The sequence below is a fragment of the Carassius auratus genome, unplaced genomic scaffold (assembly GCF_003368295.1).
Source record: "Carassius auratus strain Wakin unplaced genomic scaffold, ASM336829v1 scaf_tig00216339, whole genome shotgun sequence".
In the NCBI taxonomy this organism is placed as follows: Eukaryota; Metazoa; Chordata; class Actinopteri; order Cypriniformes; family Cyprinidae; genus Carassius; species Carassius auratus.
In genome coordinates, this window is record NW_020528517.1 from 145,740 (window position 1) to 161,271 (window position 15,532).

Below are 15,532 nucleotides of genomic sequence, written 5' to 3' on the forward strand. Positions count from 1 at the left end.
CTCACTAATGACACTGATTTACGACGCGGATGGATAAGAGCGCTCTCGCCCCGGTTGCGGGGACTCTTATTTTGACAGAGCGCAGCTCATACGGTGGGATGCTTCAGAGCGCGCGCGCACACCGCAATCCAGTCTTGCATCAGCGTCATCTTCAGAGAGAGCGAGCTGTGAAATTCCCTGACTAAATGCAGTTTTGATCTTTATGTTCTCTATGAGTGTTTAAAGTTGTGTGCGTCCAGAGAGAAAGTGAGTACTACAAATAGCACTGTTACTCAGGCTTAGTTGATTGTTGTTTGCTTAGATATCGATGTGGAAAGAGTTATGACACAAAATGGATGCTAATGTGAAGTATTGAGAATGAGAAGTCACGTGCCGATTTGGGTTGATTTGGGAGCGGTCTGAGCCGGTCGGCCCTGATGGAAGGATACGCTATCTGTTGCCAGGGGCAATGCCTTCAGAACTTCACAGAGGCGCGACTAAACATTTCAGAGCGCTTTCATTTTTGCGCATTTATTTTGTCGGCGGAACAGATCGAGACGGATCTACGAATACGAGAAAGAAAGGGAAGAAAGTAAAGCAATGCAAAAACATAAGGCGAAAGAAAGTGGACCTTACAGGAACAAGCTCACATCAACAGTGGTGTTTGGAGAAGCTCTCAGGCAGCTCCCTGCAGCGGCACAAAGACTTGAACCATATAACTCCGTGCACACATACCCAGATAGCAAATGACATGTGGCCCAGTTCTGGCCCACATCTCCCATATTCTTCTGGCCCACATACCGCGCGGAATGACGGCGATGACTCAACCTGAGTCTGGCTGACATATGTCAGCCACAACTGAACCAGATCTGGGCCACATCTCAGAAATGGTGTGGGTGACATCTGGGCCAGATTTGGCCCAGTTTTGTCTGACAGTAGTCAGCCACAACTGTACCAGATCCATGCCGCATCTCACAAATGGCATGGGTGACACCTGGCCCAGATGTCAACCATGCCATTTCTGAGATGTGGCCCAGATCCGTCCCAGTTGTGGCTGACTTCTGGGTTAGATATGGCCCATATTTACCCTTTCTAGACACAAAAGAATATGTAATTCATCCAGAATAAAGAAAACACTCATGTAGTCTAAACTGCTTTATTAAAATATAAAAATTAGACAAATAAATATACATACATGAATACAACTGCATGTATAGATATAAAACAAATACATTTACATTGTTGAAAAGTAAAAAATACAGATAAATATTTATAAATATAGTTAAATACACATTAACATTACATTTACATTTAGCAGACACTTTTATCCAAAGCAACTGACAAATGAGGACAATGGAAGCAATCAAAATCAACAAGAGAGCAATGATATACAGGTGCTGGTCATATAATTAGAATATCATCAAAAAGTTGATTTTTTTCTCTAATTCCATTCAAAAAGTGAAACTTGTATATTATATTTATTCATTACACACAGACTGATATATTTCAAATGTTTATTTCTTTTAATTTTGACGTTTTTAACTGACAGCTAAGGAAAATCCCAAATTCAGACGTGGCAGAGAGGAGTGAGTATGAGAAACATTCAGATACACAGGCTGATTCAGTCTTCTGAATTGGGAGTAGCGAACATGCATTATAAACTTTCAAATTAGAATCTGTTGGGGAGATAAAATGTGCAAGATAACGTATATGTACTAATAAAAACAAACAAAAAGCATCAAACAAAAAAAAAATGTATCTTTTACTCTCCAGTACTGAAAGCAGAACTGATAAGGGAGCCCTTGATACTGTGACACAGCTCTTTCAAATTAACATTACCTTTTTTGCAGTGGTGGTAGTTTGTATGTCCATCTATAGTTGCCATCATCTAAGGTCTTTTGAGTACTGGTATCATCTGAAGTCCTCACAAGTCCTGCAAGTCCTGTGCTGTGCAGTTTCTAATAACCCTGGCATGGACATTTGCAGAAACAGGAAGGCAAAGGGAGAATGATTAGCATAGCTGCTGTTCATATCATTTCAGGCAATGTGCACTTTTTACTATTTCATCAATGGAGTACATTGAGTACTATTTTTAATCTAGTAGCTTTAAACTGAAATATTTTTTCTAGATCCCTTAATAAACATATTATTTGTTGTCTGTTTTTGAGGAACAGACACAGTCTCTACAGAATGGACTGCATATGCCAGAGTTTAATACTTTTTAATAAAATTTAACTGGGAGGAACATCATAACTGTAATTTACACAACCATTCAAGAGTTTGGGGTCTGTAAGATATTTTATGCCTTTATAAAAAATCTCTTATGCTCACCACGGCTCCATTTATTGAATCAAATTACAGTAAAATAGTAACACTGTGACTATTACAATTCAAAAGAACTCTTTTCTATGTGAATATTATGTTAAAATGTCATTTATTCCTTTGATCAAAGCTGTATTTTCAGCATCATTACTCCAGTCTTCAGTGACACATCTTCAGAAATCATTCTAATATGATGATTTACTGCTCAAGAAACATTTCTGATTATGATCAATGTTAAAATACAGACGTGCTGAAATTCGTTGTTACATAGACTCCAAACATTTGAATGTTAGTGTTACACGCATCAAATTGTTCAAAATCATCTGTTTCAAATAAATGCAGGTCTTTTGAACTTTGTATTCATATGTGAATCCTGAAAATTAACGGTTTCCACAAAAAAAATGAAGCAGCACAAATGTTTCAATGCTGATAATAAGTTTCTTGAGCAGCAAATCAGCATTTCTGAGGGATCCATGTGACACTGAAGACTGTAGGAATGATACTGAAAATACAGCTGCACATCACAGGAATAAATTAGTTTATAATGTATTCACATAGAAAACAGCTATTTTGAATTGTACACAGAGCCAACGATATTACGTCTGCAGTTCCAGGTTTATTAGATGGAAACAAGCTGGAGCAGGTGAAATGCAAAAAATAAATAAATAAAATAACAGATTCATTGCGATATATGTTGTGAAAAAAAATGCATAGGTTACTTAACCTTTTCAGCGCTTCCTACATCTCTGTCAGCAGCTCCCTTCAGAAATATTGAAATCTTGGAAACTCCCTTCTGTTGTAGAAGGATTATTTTGTTATTCTTGAAATCGCAGAACAGTTTTATGTTTACCATAAAAGATTAAAACAACTTTAGTTTTCTGCCAATTTTCGCGCTCCTTGATAACGTGACGTCATCGATAAACAGTAAAGTGTAAATGTTAAGGTTAAATAAATTAAGCAATTTCCAATCAGCCATTGAAAGATTACCAACAAAACAGTCAAAAGCTATCATCTACAGATGAAGATTTGATTAAAAGCCCAAACTTTCATAAATAAGAGCACAATAGAGTTATCATACCTGACGATACGTCGTCTGAAAACGGTAGAAATGCTAACGGACTTTTTCGAAGACATTAAACCATTCCTATAAAGTAAATAAACAACAGAAGCGAGTCAAATACAAGTAAGAGAAGTGTCAACAACAGTTATAAGTAATATTTGTGTGATTTTATGGACTTAACTCACCTGAAAACAGTGTAATCAGCGAGAAACGCGGTGTTTCCTCGTGATATTTGCAGTGTTGCGCTCCGTTTCCATGGCAACTCCATCCGGTCCGCGCGCGGCGCACGCCCATGAAAGCACGTCACGAATTAAGTCACACGCTTACGTTACATAAATAAACATATGAATAAACATATGCCCCTTATTTTTTTTCTGTAAGAGGGGGCGCGGCCATTTGTAAATTTAATGTGTCTGGCTTTCGGTGTCATTCCAGCTATATTAGCTGTACAAACAGCTTGTTTTGCTGTTTACTGTTGCAAACTGCTGTATCTTACCATGTTATTTTTAATGTATTGTGTTAATTATGAACGTACTGGTTTGTAGTGCAAACAGTTTTACCGTTTACTGCACTTTGTTCTTCTTGTTATTTCCCTATAACAATGACCATAAGTCTCACACATGCACACAATTGCTTGGTGGATAAAATTAGATCACTACATAATTCAAAATGTCATTCAATTATGATAGTGCTAATTTAAAATTCATCTTGTAGTTCTATAGCCCAGTGCAAAATGCCAGGCCTGCACATAATAGTGGGACAAAGTGGCACTTTTATAGTTGAAGATTTTGTATTGTTGCTTTTACGAACACTCATATATGTATGTAAGTGTGTGTGAATATATATAAATGTGTGTGTGTGTGTGTGTATAAGGTGCATCTTGAAGAAATGTGAATATCATGAAAACAGTTCATTTTTTGTAACTTTTTTTATTAAAAAGTGAAATTTTTATATATTCTAAAGAATCATAATTTTTTTTTTTTTTGATGATTAGAGCTTAATTTAATGAATGTAATTATTGCATTTAAAAGTATAAAAAAGGAGTTAAACAAATATTATTTAATTCTTTAAAATGATTTTTAGAGAAACTTTGTCCTGTGGTGTGACAGTACAGGTGTCACAATGGAGGACTTTTTTTTTTTTTTATCACACCAAAGGACGTTTCAGCCTTTTCTGTCAATTAATGACCTTGCTATTCCAAGCTGACCTGTCATTAGTGGCAAGCAAGACACATTTGCAAAATATTCTAGGATTATGTAGCTTAACATGCACTTCTTAATAAAAAAAAAAAAAAAATCATTTAGGGGTGTCATATTAATGCACAACAAAGCATAAAACATTTGTTGAGGTTCCAAAAAAGTTCAAAGGACATGGTGTCACACCAGAGGACATGGTACAAAAATGTAAAAAAATCAAATAACATTGCAGCTTCATAACAGGTCCGTGTGATCAAATAAATGTGTGTATGTATTTATATTACGTGTCCTGAAATATTATGGGCGTCCAGTACTCAAAATAGTTTTAGAACCACTGACTGGTAAAGTTAGGTGATCTGCCAGGACGTGTCTTCAGAAAATGGCACATCTGGTCACCTGGTATAGGCCATATCTGGCCCACATACAACAAGCCAGAACTCAACCTAAAACCGGTTTTTCACACACGGGCCAGATCTGGCCCACACACGGAAAGCCACGACTCAAAATGAAGCCGGTTTGTCCCACACGGGCCAGATCTGGCCCACACACAGCAAGCCACGACTCAAAATAAAGCCGGTTTGTCCCACACGGGCCAGATCTGGCCCACACACAGCAAGCCACGACTCAAAATAAAGCCGGTTTGTCGCACACGGGCCAGATATGGCCCACACACAGCAAGCCACGACTCAAAATAAAGCCGGTTTGTCCCACACGGGCCAGATCTGGCCCACACACTGCAAGCCACGACTCAAAATAAAGCCGGTTTGTCGCACACGGGCCAGATATGGCCCACACACAGCAAGCCACGACTCAAATTAAAGCCGGTTTGTTGCACACGGGCCAGATCTGGCCCACACACAGCAAGCCACGACTCAAACTAAAGCCAGTTTGTTGCACACGGGCCAGACCTGGCCCATAATCAGCATGCCACAACTCAAACTAAAACCGGCTTGATGTGTGTGGGCCAGAGATGGCCCATATAACCTCTGCCACTGCCAGAACTGAGCCAGATGTGCCATAGTTGGCCCAGATGAGGCCCGGATATGTTTGCTATCTGGGTATGGACATTGGGAATTATATTGTTTATAATGTAAGTCATTTTGCATTCACGCTGTTAATGGCTTAATCTAACCCAGACATTTACATCTCGCAATCACACATTTAACTACCCTAGCTAGCCCAGAACTGGTTTGTCCACTTTGCAGCCCCCAACAAAAAAACCTGGTACAGTATGTGTCACTGGGTTAAAATCAAATTATAACTAAACATACACAGCTTTAGCTTACATCAAAACATGTTGGAAATGTTCGTATACATTGAACATCTCGATACAATCTAGTGTTCAGTCGCAGTTAATTCTAAATGCAATGTAATTACAATACGCTAAAACGCATGTGAATAAACTTACTTTGGCCAGTACAACACTGTATTCATCACCTGCTGTAAATGGACCCAGCCACAACAGAAAGCCTCGTTAACTTTCCAAAGACTTGTGGCTTTTAAACTCCTGCATTGTGTAGTAACTTAAACCGAAAACAATATAATTCCCAATGTCCATATGTGTGCACGGGGGTAAATGGTCCAGGTCTCTGTGCCGCTTGAGAGCTTCTCCAAATACCGCTGTTTTGCGCTTGGTGTAACTTAAAAAAACTGTATTCCACTGCTCCTATGTTTTCCATATGTATCGTGTGAGGTACTGCAGCAGTTTTTAACGCAGCAGTAACTTCCAGGCATGGTAAAACAGTGCAGAATTGCGAGAATCTCCTCTTAACAACACATGTAAACAATCCTGTTTCGCCGCCGGTATCCTTCCAACGTGGCGGAGACCGTGATATTGAGGGAGGGGCTTTGTGCTATGACGACAACTTCTCATTCTCAATAGTTAGTGTTTGAGTTTCATCCAGTACAGTGTAATTGCATAATTATGTATAATTATTATACATGTAAGCTGTGAATTATGTTTAATATTCTGCTGTATTTAATGACAACATTGTGTTGATGTTTGGGGAAGCCAGTAGTTTTAATGTCATTTATGTTGTCATGAGTGTGATTGTGATAAGAAAGAAGCATTGTTTGTTAGAGCATATCTTTTATTTGTTTTGTTACAGACCACACACAGTCATACGCTTATGCTGACACTCCTCAGGACATAAAGCAAAGACGATATCACTTAATATTCATGCTCATCTTCGATCTGTGCACAGAGAGCCCTGTTTAATACAGCTAATCAAGATCTGGCTCCCTCTCTTCATATGCTTGTATAAATAAATCTGTTAAACTGGATTCCTTCTCCGATTTTGGTGTTCTTACCAACACACCCGGCCCAGCTTCAACTCATTAGCCACAGCTAGCACCTTACAGTCCTTAGTCCCTCAGCTACATTTGGTCCTTCGAGCCGGATACAAGCTGTTCCGGGAATATGCAGCAAAACGGTGAAGCATCCTGGGTCCAATCGACTCGACCGAAGAGGCAGCGGAGACCGCCACAGTGTCTGGAGGACTATGAGGTTAGTCCAATGAGACAACTGACACAAGTTTCATCTCGTACAAGTTTATTACAGCATATGCATGGTCTAGAGGGGTGGAGCTCTCACCGTGAGGGAGCGGCTATGATGACGCCAGCTGAAAGAACACGTATCACAAGGTTCCCTCGTCAGGTTCAGTGGGACTCCGATATTAGTGAGCATGATGAAGACTACTCTCCCAGCTATGATACACGTTCAACTGGCCGACGTGCAAAGTGGACATATACTCCGACACCCTTTGCAGGGGACGAGAATGAGTTATTTGAGATGCGTAGAGAGAACACATCATTATGCCGATCTGAAGAGGACAGGCAGAGCAGCCATGCACAGATTTGGAGTATTCAGAGTGAAATGCATTCTCCTGTAGCCCCAGTTAGGACACAGCAGGGGGCACGACAAGAATCGTGGCCAGTACCACCTCCTCCTGTAAAGGATCACTTTCCGGCCCGAAGGGAAGAAGAGGAGTATGACGACTGGCTACCACCTCCACCATGGCCCTCTGCTGAACCACCGACAATGCCTCCGGAGGGTGAGGAGACACAGATGGTCACAATTATAGATAGAATGATGAAGGAACTCCAGCTAATCAGAGATAGTGCTGTATCTAACTCCGCAACTAGAAGTCATCTGTCTTCAACCCCTAAGAGACCACCAGCTAGGAAGTTTCATGAGCCTCAGCCTCTGACGCACCGGCCACATTTTTACTCACCAGGCATCAGCTCTCCTCCTGTTCTTGACTCGGCTAGATCTGGGCCTCTACCTAAACACGTACCAGGCCCTCACATGAGTCATTATACCCCCTCTCGAGACATACCATACCAGCCTTTATCAGCTATGGTGAAGGAAAAGGAATACCATGGGCCAGCACCGAAAATTCCCCTCTTCATCCATAGGGACCCCATGGAATTCTCCCGCCTGAAGCTCGCCCTAATGAACCTGTTGCCAAAGGACGCCACTGAGCTCTTCAAATATCAGGTTCTCGTGGACCATCTGAGATTGGAGGAGGCTTGTCTTATAGCTGACTCATACATCAATTCACCTATGCCGTACTCAGACACAATGGCCGCATTGAACGAGAAGTTCGGGCAGCCACATCAAGTCGCCTTAAAGAGGATTGCTGCTGTCATGGACTCACCAGAGATAAGGCGGGGTGATACAGCAGCCTTTGAGAAGTTTGCTTTGCATGTTCAGTCATTAGTGGGCATGTTGAAGACTCTGGGCTCTGATGGAGAAGTTGAGCTGCGATGCGGCTCACACGTTGCACGGCTGCTCACGAAACTTCCGCCTGAGTTGAGGGCCAATTTCCGACGCCAGATGTTCCATCGACCTGGCTCTACTCATACCCTGCTTGACTTAGCAGAGTGGCTCCAGTATGAGTCATGGTGTCAAAGTTATGACACCCCATCTGACACCCGAGTCCAAGGGTCACTGAGCTACAAAGCTGAGAAGCGACAGAGTAGATCAGCGGCTACCGTGCTTCATGGGGCAGAGAGCTCTGGAGGTAGTAAGGCCACAAAGCAAGATGGCCAGAGTTCCTCAGATTTCAAAAGGAGAGGCAAGATAAAGCTGTACTGCCCATATTGTGAGAGTTCGGAACATTTTCTGAATAAGTGCCCATCCATTCAGAAGTTCACAAGGGAGGAAGTCATAGATTGGATCAAGGTGAATAAAAGATGCTGGAGATGTGGGAGGTCCCACCAAGCTGCAAAGTGTGACCTCAAAAGGCTCTGTGACCTGTGCCAGGGCAGGCATTTGAAAGTTCTCCACAGTGTGAACACCCGTCCCGTTGCAGAGCCACCCAAAGTAGAGAGTTGTTTAGTGAACAACGGTACCGAGGTTCTTTACCTGGATCGGCCATCAACTTCCACTCGTGTCCTATTAAAGGTTGTGAGAGTGCTTCTTCGGAACAAGGACCGTACTCTTGACACCTACGCGGTATTGGATGATGGATCGGAACGCACGATGCTCCTTCCAGAAGCTGTTGACCGACTTGGTTTGCAAGGTAGACCAGAGGATCTTGTCCTTCGCACAATACGACAGGATGTCCAAACCTTGAAGGGATCATCCGTCTCATTCTGCATATCACCCCTTGCACATCCCAGAAGAAGCTTTCAGGTGGCAGAGGCATTCACTTCACAGCGCCTCAGTCTGGCGGATCACTCATATCCCATCTCCATGTTGAAGAGAAAATATAAGCATCTGGCAGACCTCCCTATTGAACCGTTCGAGCTTGTCAAGCCACTTGTATTGATAGGACCAGATCACCCCCATCTGCTCACTCCAGTGAAGCCAGTGAGGTTAGGCCCTCCAGGAGGACCAGCAGCTATCCGTACAAGACTGGGTTGGACGCTTCAGAGGCCGACTCACATCATCAAGTGGATGGCATGCGCACAACAGTGCTTCCTTACCAGTGTTTCACCACAGACAACAGAGTTGATGAGGAATGTTGAGAAACTCTGGCAGATGGATGTGCTGCCTTTTCAGAGGGACAAGATGGCAGTGAGATCGAAGCAAGACAAGGAGGCAATAGAGCACCTGGAGGCAAAGACAAGGAGGGTTGAAGTTGCTGGTATCTTTCGGTATACTACTCCGTTGCTACGGAAACAAGACATGCCCCTGTTCCGTGCATCCAAAGAGGCGGTTCTACCAAGCTTGTGGAGTACAGAAAAAAGATTAACGAAGGACCCTCAACGTGCCAAAGCTTACTGTGAGGCAATCAATCAGCTGGTACAATCAGGAGCTGTCAAGAAGTTGGGCCCAGATGAGATCTCAATGACTGGTGAATCATGGTACATACCTCATCACCTAGTTAGCCATAATGGGAAGAATCGGCTTGTTTTCAACTGTTCCTACCAGTTTCGTGGGCTGAATTTGAATGATGCCTTTCTCCCAGGACCGACCTTGGGCGCATCTCTTCTTGGGGTCCTGCTGCGCTTTAGGCAACAAGCAGTAGCAGTTAGTGGAGATATCAGGAGTATGTTCCACCAAGTCCAACTTCTGCCAGAAGACCGACCACTTCTCAGGTTTGTGTGGAGAGATATGAAGCGAGAGGTTCCCCCTGATACCTTCGAATGGCAAGTCCTGCCTTTTGGCACCACCTGTTCACCTTGTTGTGCCACCTTTGCTCTCCAACGGCATGCTAGAGATCACAGTGTTCCAGGGGATGGTGTCAGAAACTCTGTAGAGCGCTGTTTTTATGTTGATAATTGCCTTCAGAGCGTGGCAACTGCAGCTGAAGCCAGAGGATTGGTCGACAAACTCAGAGAGACTCTGTCATCGGGTGGATTTGAAATCCGACAGTGGGCATGTAACATCCCAAGTGCCATCGGACATCTGCCGAAGGAAGCTAGGTCGGACAGTATGGAGCGCTGGCTCTCACATGATGACACTGGTCTGTCCGCTGACTCTTGTGCTAAGTTGGCATTGGGAATTGGACATCTTGGGGTATAAGAGCCGCCCACTTGATTACGGTGTACTGACTATGCGCAACGTGTATAAAGTTCTAGCTCGGCAGTACGACCCTCTGGGTTTCATATTACCCTACACAACCCGCGCTAAGTTGCTTGTCCAAAGCATGTGGGATAAGCACCATCACTGGGATGACCCCCTCCTCCCTCAGGAGCTCCAGTTAGCTTGGAAGGAGTGGGAAGACGAACTCCATCTGTTGCCTCGCATAACCTTACCCCGATCCTATGTTCCAGCTCACGTGAGTCAAACAGTTGTCTCTAGACATATCTACATATTCAGCGATGCGTCAGAGAAAGCCTATGGCTCTGTTTCTTACCTGCGGACCAAGGATGCCCAAGGCCAAGTCTACCTGTCCTTCCTGGCAGCGAGATCAAGAGTCGCTCCCCGGCGACAACACTCCATTCCACGTCTAGAGCTCTGCGGTGCCCTAACAGCAGCCCAACTGGCAAAGATGTTAGAAGGGGAGCTGACCTTGGAGATCGATAAGATTATACTTTGGAGTGATTCAACTACGGTACTTACCTGGCTGCAGTCGGAGTCGTGCCGTTTCAAAGTATTTGTGGGCACCCGTGTAGCTGAAATTCAGGAGCTCACGGAACCCAGTGCCTGGCGTTATGTGGACTCCTCACTGAATCCAGCCGATGATGTCACACGGGGTAAGACTCTTGGGGAGCTCGCCTTGCCTAATCGCTGGAGCCAAGGGCCCCCTTTCCTCCTTAAGGAACCCCACGAATGGCCATCTCAATTACCTAGGCTGCCTGATTCAGATTTGTCAGAGTACAGGAAGTCAGTTTCCTGCGGTACTGTAACTAACAGTGACTGGCCATGTTCTCTACAAGGTGGCCAACACACTTGGAAGGATCTGGTTGAAGCTACGGTGCATGAACTTCACGGGGCGGCTGGACAGGGTAGTACTTTTACTGCTTCAGATTATCATCAAGCAGAAATGATCATTTACAAGAGAATCCAGCAAGACTGCTTCCCAGAAGAACTACACCACCTCAAGAAGGGCAAGTCAGTACCCAACGGTAGTCGCCTACTTACCTTGTCCCCAGAGTTAGACCCTAAGGATGCGATCATACGTGTTGGTGGTAGATTGCGGGGGGCGGAAGTGCTCGATTCTACTTTTAAACACCCGATCGTCTTGGATCCCAGTCACCCAGCCACCAAGCTCCTTATACAGGACTATGACACTCGTCTCTGTCACCCTGGACCTGAAAGGGTATACGCAGAAATGCGTCGCACTTTCTGGATTCTGCGCGGGAGAGAAGCAAATCGTCATATACAACATCTCTGTAAGGAGTGTAGAAGATGGAAGGCCAAGCCATCGGTGCCCAAGATGTCAGACTTACCAGTGGCCCGTCTGCGTCTTTATAAGCCAGCCTTCTATTCCACGGGTGTGGACTGTTTTGGGCCTTTCCAGGTGAAGTTGGGGCGCCGCTCTGAGAAGAGATGGGGCATTATTTACAAATGTCTCACCACACGAGCAGTACACCTGGACCTCTTACATAGCTTGGATTCGGACTCATTTCTAATGAGCCTCAGGAGATTCATTGCCCGTAGGGGTACGCCAGCTGAACTCTACTCGGATCAGGGCACAAATTTCAAGGCAGGAGAGAAAGAGCTTCGTGAGACATTTGACGGTCTATCCTCTGAGCTTCAGCAACTTCTAGCGAAGCAGAAGATTGCTTTCCACTTCAACCCCCCGGCAGCACCTCATTTCGGTGGGGCATGGGAGCGAGAGATAAGATCGGTCAAATCTGCTTTGTATACAGTTATTGGAGCTCAGCCGGTCTCTGATGAAGTACTATGTACCGTCTTGTTGGAAGTTGAGGCGATACTGAACACAAAGCCACTGGGATATACCTCAGCCAATATAGCAGATCTGGATGCAATCACTCCGAACATCCTCTTGATGGGGCGGCTGGATGGTGCTTTGCCCCAGGTGGTATACAACAAGAGTGAAGGCTTGAGCAGGAGAAGATGGAGGCACTGTCAGGTCTTGGCAGACCACTTCTGGTCTAGGTTTATCAGGTACTACCTGCCTATCCTGCAGTCCCGACAGAAGTGGCATACCACCAATGTGGATCTTGCCGTCAACTCTGTTGTTCTGATGATGGACCCACAGCTTCCCAGGGCTCTTTGGCAAGTCGGCAGAGTAACTAAGGTACATCAGAGCGTTGATGGTCGTGTAAGGTCAGCAGATGTCCGGATCAAGGACAAAGTCTACACCAGACCAGTTGCCCGTCTCATTGCCCTTACAGCTATCCCAGACTCATAATGGATTCTGTCGTAGTGCCTATGGAGTGGCTGAGCAGTGAGCCTTTCTCAGGAGCAAATTGCATGCAATTTGGGGGCGGCTGTGTGAAAGTCTCACTAATGACACTGATTTACGACGCGAATGGATAAGAGCGCTCTCGCCCCACTTGCGGGGACTCTTATTTTGACAGAGCGCAGCTCATACGGTGGGATGCTTCAGAGCGTGTGCGCGCGCACACCGCAATCCAGTCTTGCATCAGCGTTCATCTTCAGAGAGAGCGAGCCGTGAAATTCCCTGACTAAATGCAGTTTTGATCTTTATGTTCTCTATGAGTGTTTAAAGTTGTGTGCGTCCAGAGAGAAAGTGAGTACTACAAATAGCACTGTTACTCAGGCTTAGTTGATTGTTGTTTGCTTAGATATCGATGTGGAAAGAGTTATGACACAAAATGGATGCTAATGTGAAGTATAGTTAGTGTTTGAGTTTCATCCAGTACAGTGTAATTGCGTAATTATGTATAATTATTAAACATGTAAGCTGTGAATTATGTTTAATATTCTGCTGTATTTAATGACAACATTGTGTTGATGTTTGGGGAAGCCAGTAGTTTTAATGTCATTTATGTTGTTATGAGTGTGATTGTGATAAGAAAGAAGCATTGTTTGTTAGAGCATATCTTTTATTTGTTTTGTTACAGACCACACACAGTCATACGCTTATGCTGACACTCCTCAGGACATAAAGCAAAGATGATATCACTTAATATTCATGCTCATCTTCGATCTGTGCACAGAGAGCACTGTTTAATACAGCTAATCAAGATCTGGCTCCCCCTCTTCATATGCTTGTATAAATATATCTGTTAAACTGGATTCCTTCTCCGATTTTGGTGTTCTTAACGACACACCCGGCCCAGCTTCAACTCATTAGCCACAGCTAGCACCTTACAGTCCTTAGCCCCTCAGCTACAAAGGGAAAGTAGAGTAGAGCGCAGTCTCGTGGGTACCCCCCGGCCGTGGGAATGGACGAGGCCGGTGGAGTGATTGGAGATGTTTCGCTTGGTAGGCTTGTCACTGGCTTCCCAACTGTCTCTCAAAATGTCCAATGGACCTCGGATCTGGTGAGCAAACAGTAATTAAAAAGGAGAAAACCCGGTGGATGCTTGGGGAACCTCACGGTAGGCAAGCAAAAGGTAAGGCAGCCATTTATATGGAAGTAAAATAATGACAAATGTCTTTTGAAACAAAAAAGCATGCTGAATAGCACTAACTGAAAAGAATATGCATTGCATTAACAGTACTTGCATTTTAATGCCTTGTATTTCCAAGGATTGCATTTTTAGATCCTGAAATTTAACATAGTTGTTCGTTTAAGCTGTGAATATTTCAATAAAAAATATTTCACACACCTTTTCATAATAAAAAAATCAATAATTCATATTCACATTCCAGAATTCACCTCCAAAATATTCAATCGGTTTAAAAATACGATGTATAATATTTGACAGGCAAATTTCGGTCCATTTTATTTCACTTTCCAAATTCGCTTCCACAAATTCAGTGGTTAAAATTCGGCAGATAATTCGCCCATTCACATCCGGGAGCTGCAGGAATAGCAGTAGAGCACAGAGGCATGATCTCCATCTCCTGTCAGTCGCTCACCAGCAGGTGGTGCAAGCAGCTTCTGATGAAGACCAAAGCAACAGGTGGATTAAGTAATACAGTAACAAAAACTGATCTGCAGAAATGGAGCAGGCGCTAAGCAGAAGTTTTGATTATCGGGGCATGTGGAAAAGCTGATTGTGTGAATGTGAATGTTTATTTCAACATCTTTGCCTTTACCATAGACTGTATTTAAAGGCTGTTACCCGTAGCCTATTAAGCAGCATTCTCTACCATAAAGGAGATTATAATGGGATTTTACCCAACGCTGAAGTACAGAACTAACATTACATCTAAGGAAGACATATATTGCTTTCGGTTGTTTAGTTTCCGTAACTTTGTGTCATGGCTTGTGTGTCGCTGTGCTGTAATACTGGGCATCCCCTCACGTCACACTCCAAGATTCACAAATGACGAGTAACGCTTTTCAATCAATTAATACTATGATATAAGACCTCAGATCTCAGATTACACTTTATTGATGATTATGCAAACTATAGGCTATAGACAGTTAAGCGGATGTAAAATATGAACGAACGCTCAAGGTTTCACGCGGTTTCCCTCAGAAATCTGTTAAAGAAAAGAAAACTGATTAACAGTGATTACATTTACATTTATTAACTTAGCAGACGCTTTTATCCAAAGCGACTTAAACCAAGAGGGTCTGGCTGCAGACATATGGGCGAGTGGAGCTCCACTCAAGAGCGGAAATACAGTATTGTTCAAAATAATAGCAGTACAATGTGACTAACCAGAATAATCAAGGTTTTTAGTATATTTTTTATTGCTACGTGGCAAACAAGTTACCAGTAGGTTCAGTAGATTGTCAGAAAACAAACAAGACCCAGCATTCATGATATGCACGCTCTTAAGGCTGTGCAATTGGGCAATTAGTTGAAAGGGGTGTGTTCAAAAAAATAGCAGTGTCTACCTTTGACTGTACAAACTCAAAACTATTTTGTACAAACATTTTTTTTTTTCTGGGATTTAGCAATCCTGTGAATCACTAAACTAATATTTAGTTGTATGACCACAGTTTTTTAAAACTGATTGACATCTGTG

At 43.4% G+C, this 15,532-nt stretch overlaps 2 protein-coding genes across 2 annotated transcripts in view; both read left to right on the forward strand.

Moving 5' to 3' along the window:
- LOC113097635 (uncharacterized) lies at nt 1-10,551 on the forward strand. Its single transcript, XM_026262903.1, has 2 exons — nt 1-246; nt 6,666-10,551. Exon 2 carries the CDS (start codon nt 6,977-6,979, stop codon nt 10,529-10,531), a length of 3,555 nt encoding a protein of 1,184 aa, XP_026118688.1. The 5' UTR covers nt 1-246; nt 6,666-6,976; the 3' UTR covers nt 10,532-10,551.
- Nucleotides 10,540-15,532, forward strand: part of LOC113097636 (uncharacterized) — a 24,749-nt gene continuing 19,756 nt past the window's right edge. Inside the window, exon 1 of the mRNA XM_026262904.1 lies at nt 10,540-14,001. Within this exon, the coding sequence (XP_026118689.1) occupies nt 10,563-12,830 (2,268 nt within the window). The 5' untranslated portion in view covers nt 10,540-10,562 and the 3' untranslated portion in view covers nt 12,831-14,001. The remainder of the gene's footprint in view (nt 14,002-15,532) is intronic.

What these genes read in the sequence shown, in the direction of transcription:
- LOC113097635 (XM_026262903.1), top strand. Translation starts at nt 6,977, where the DNA reads ATGCAGCAAAACGGTGAAGCATCCTGGGTCCAATCGACTCGACCGAAG.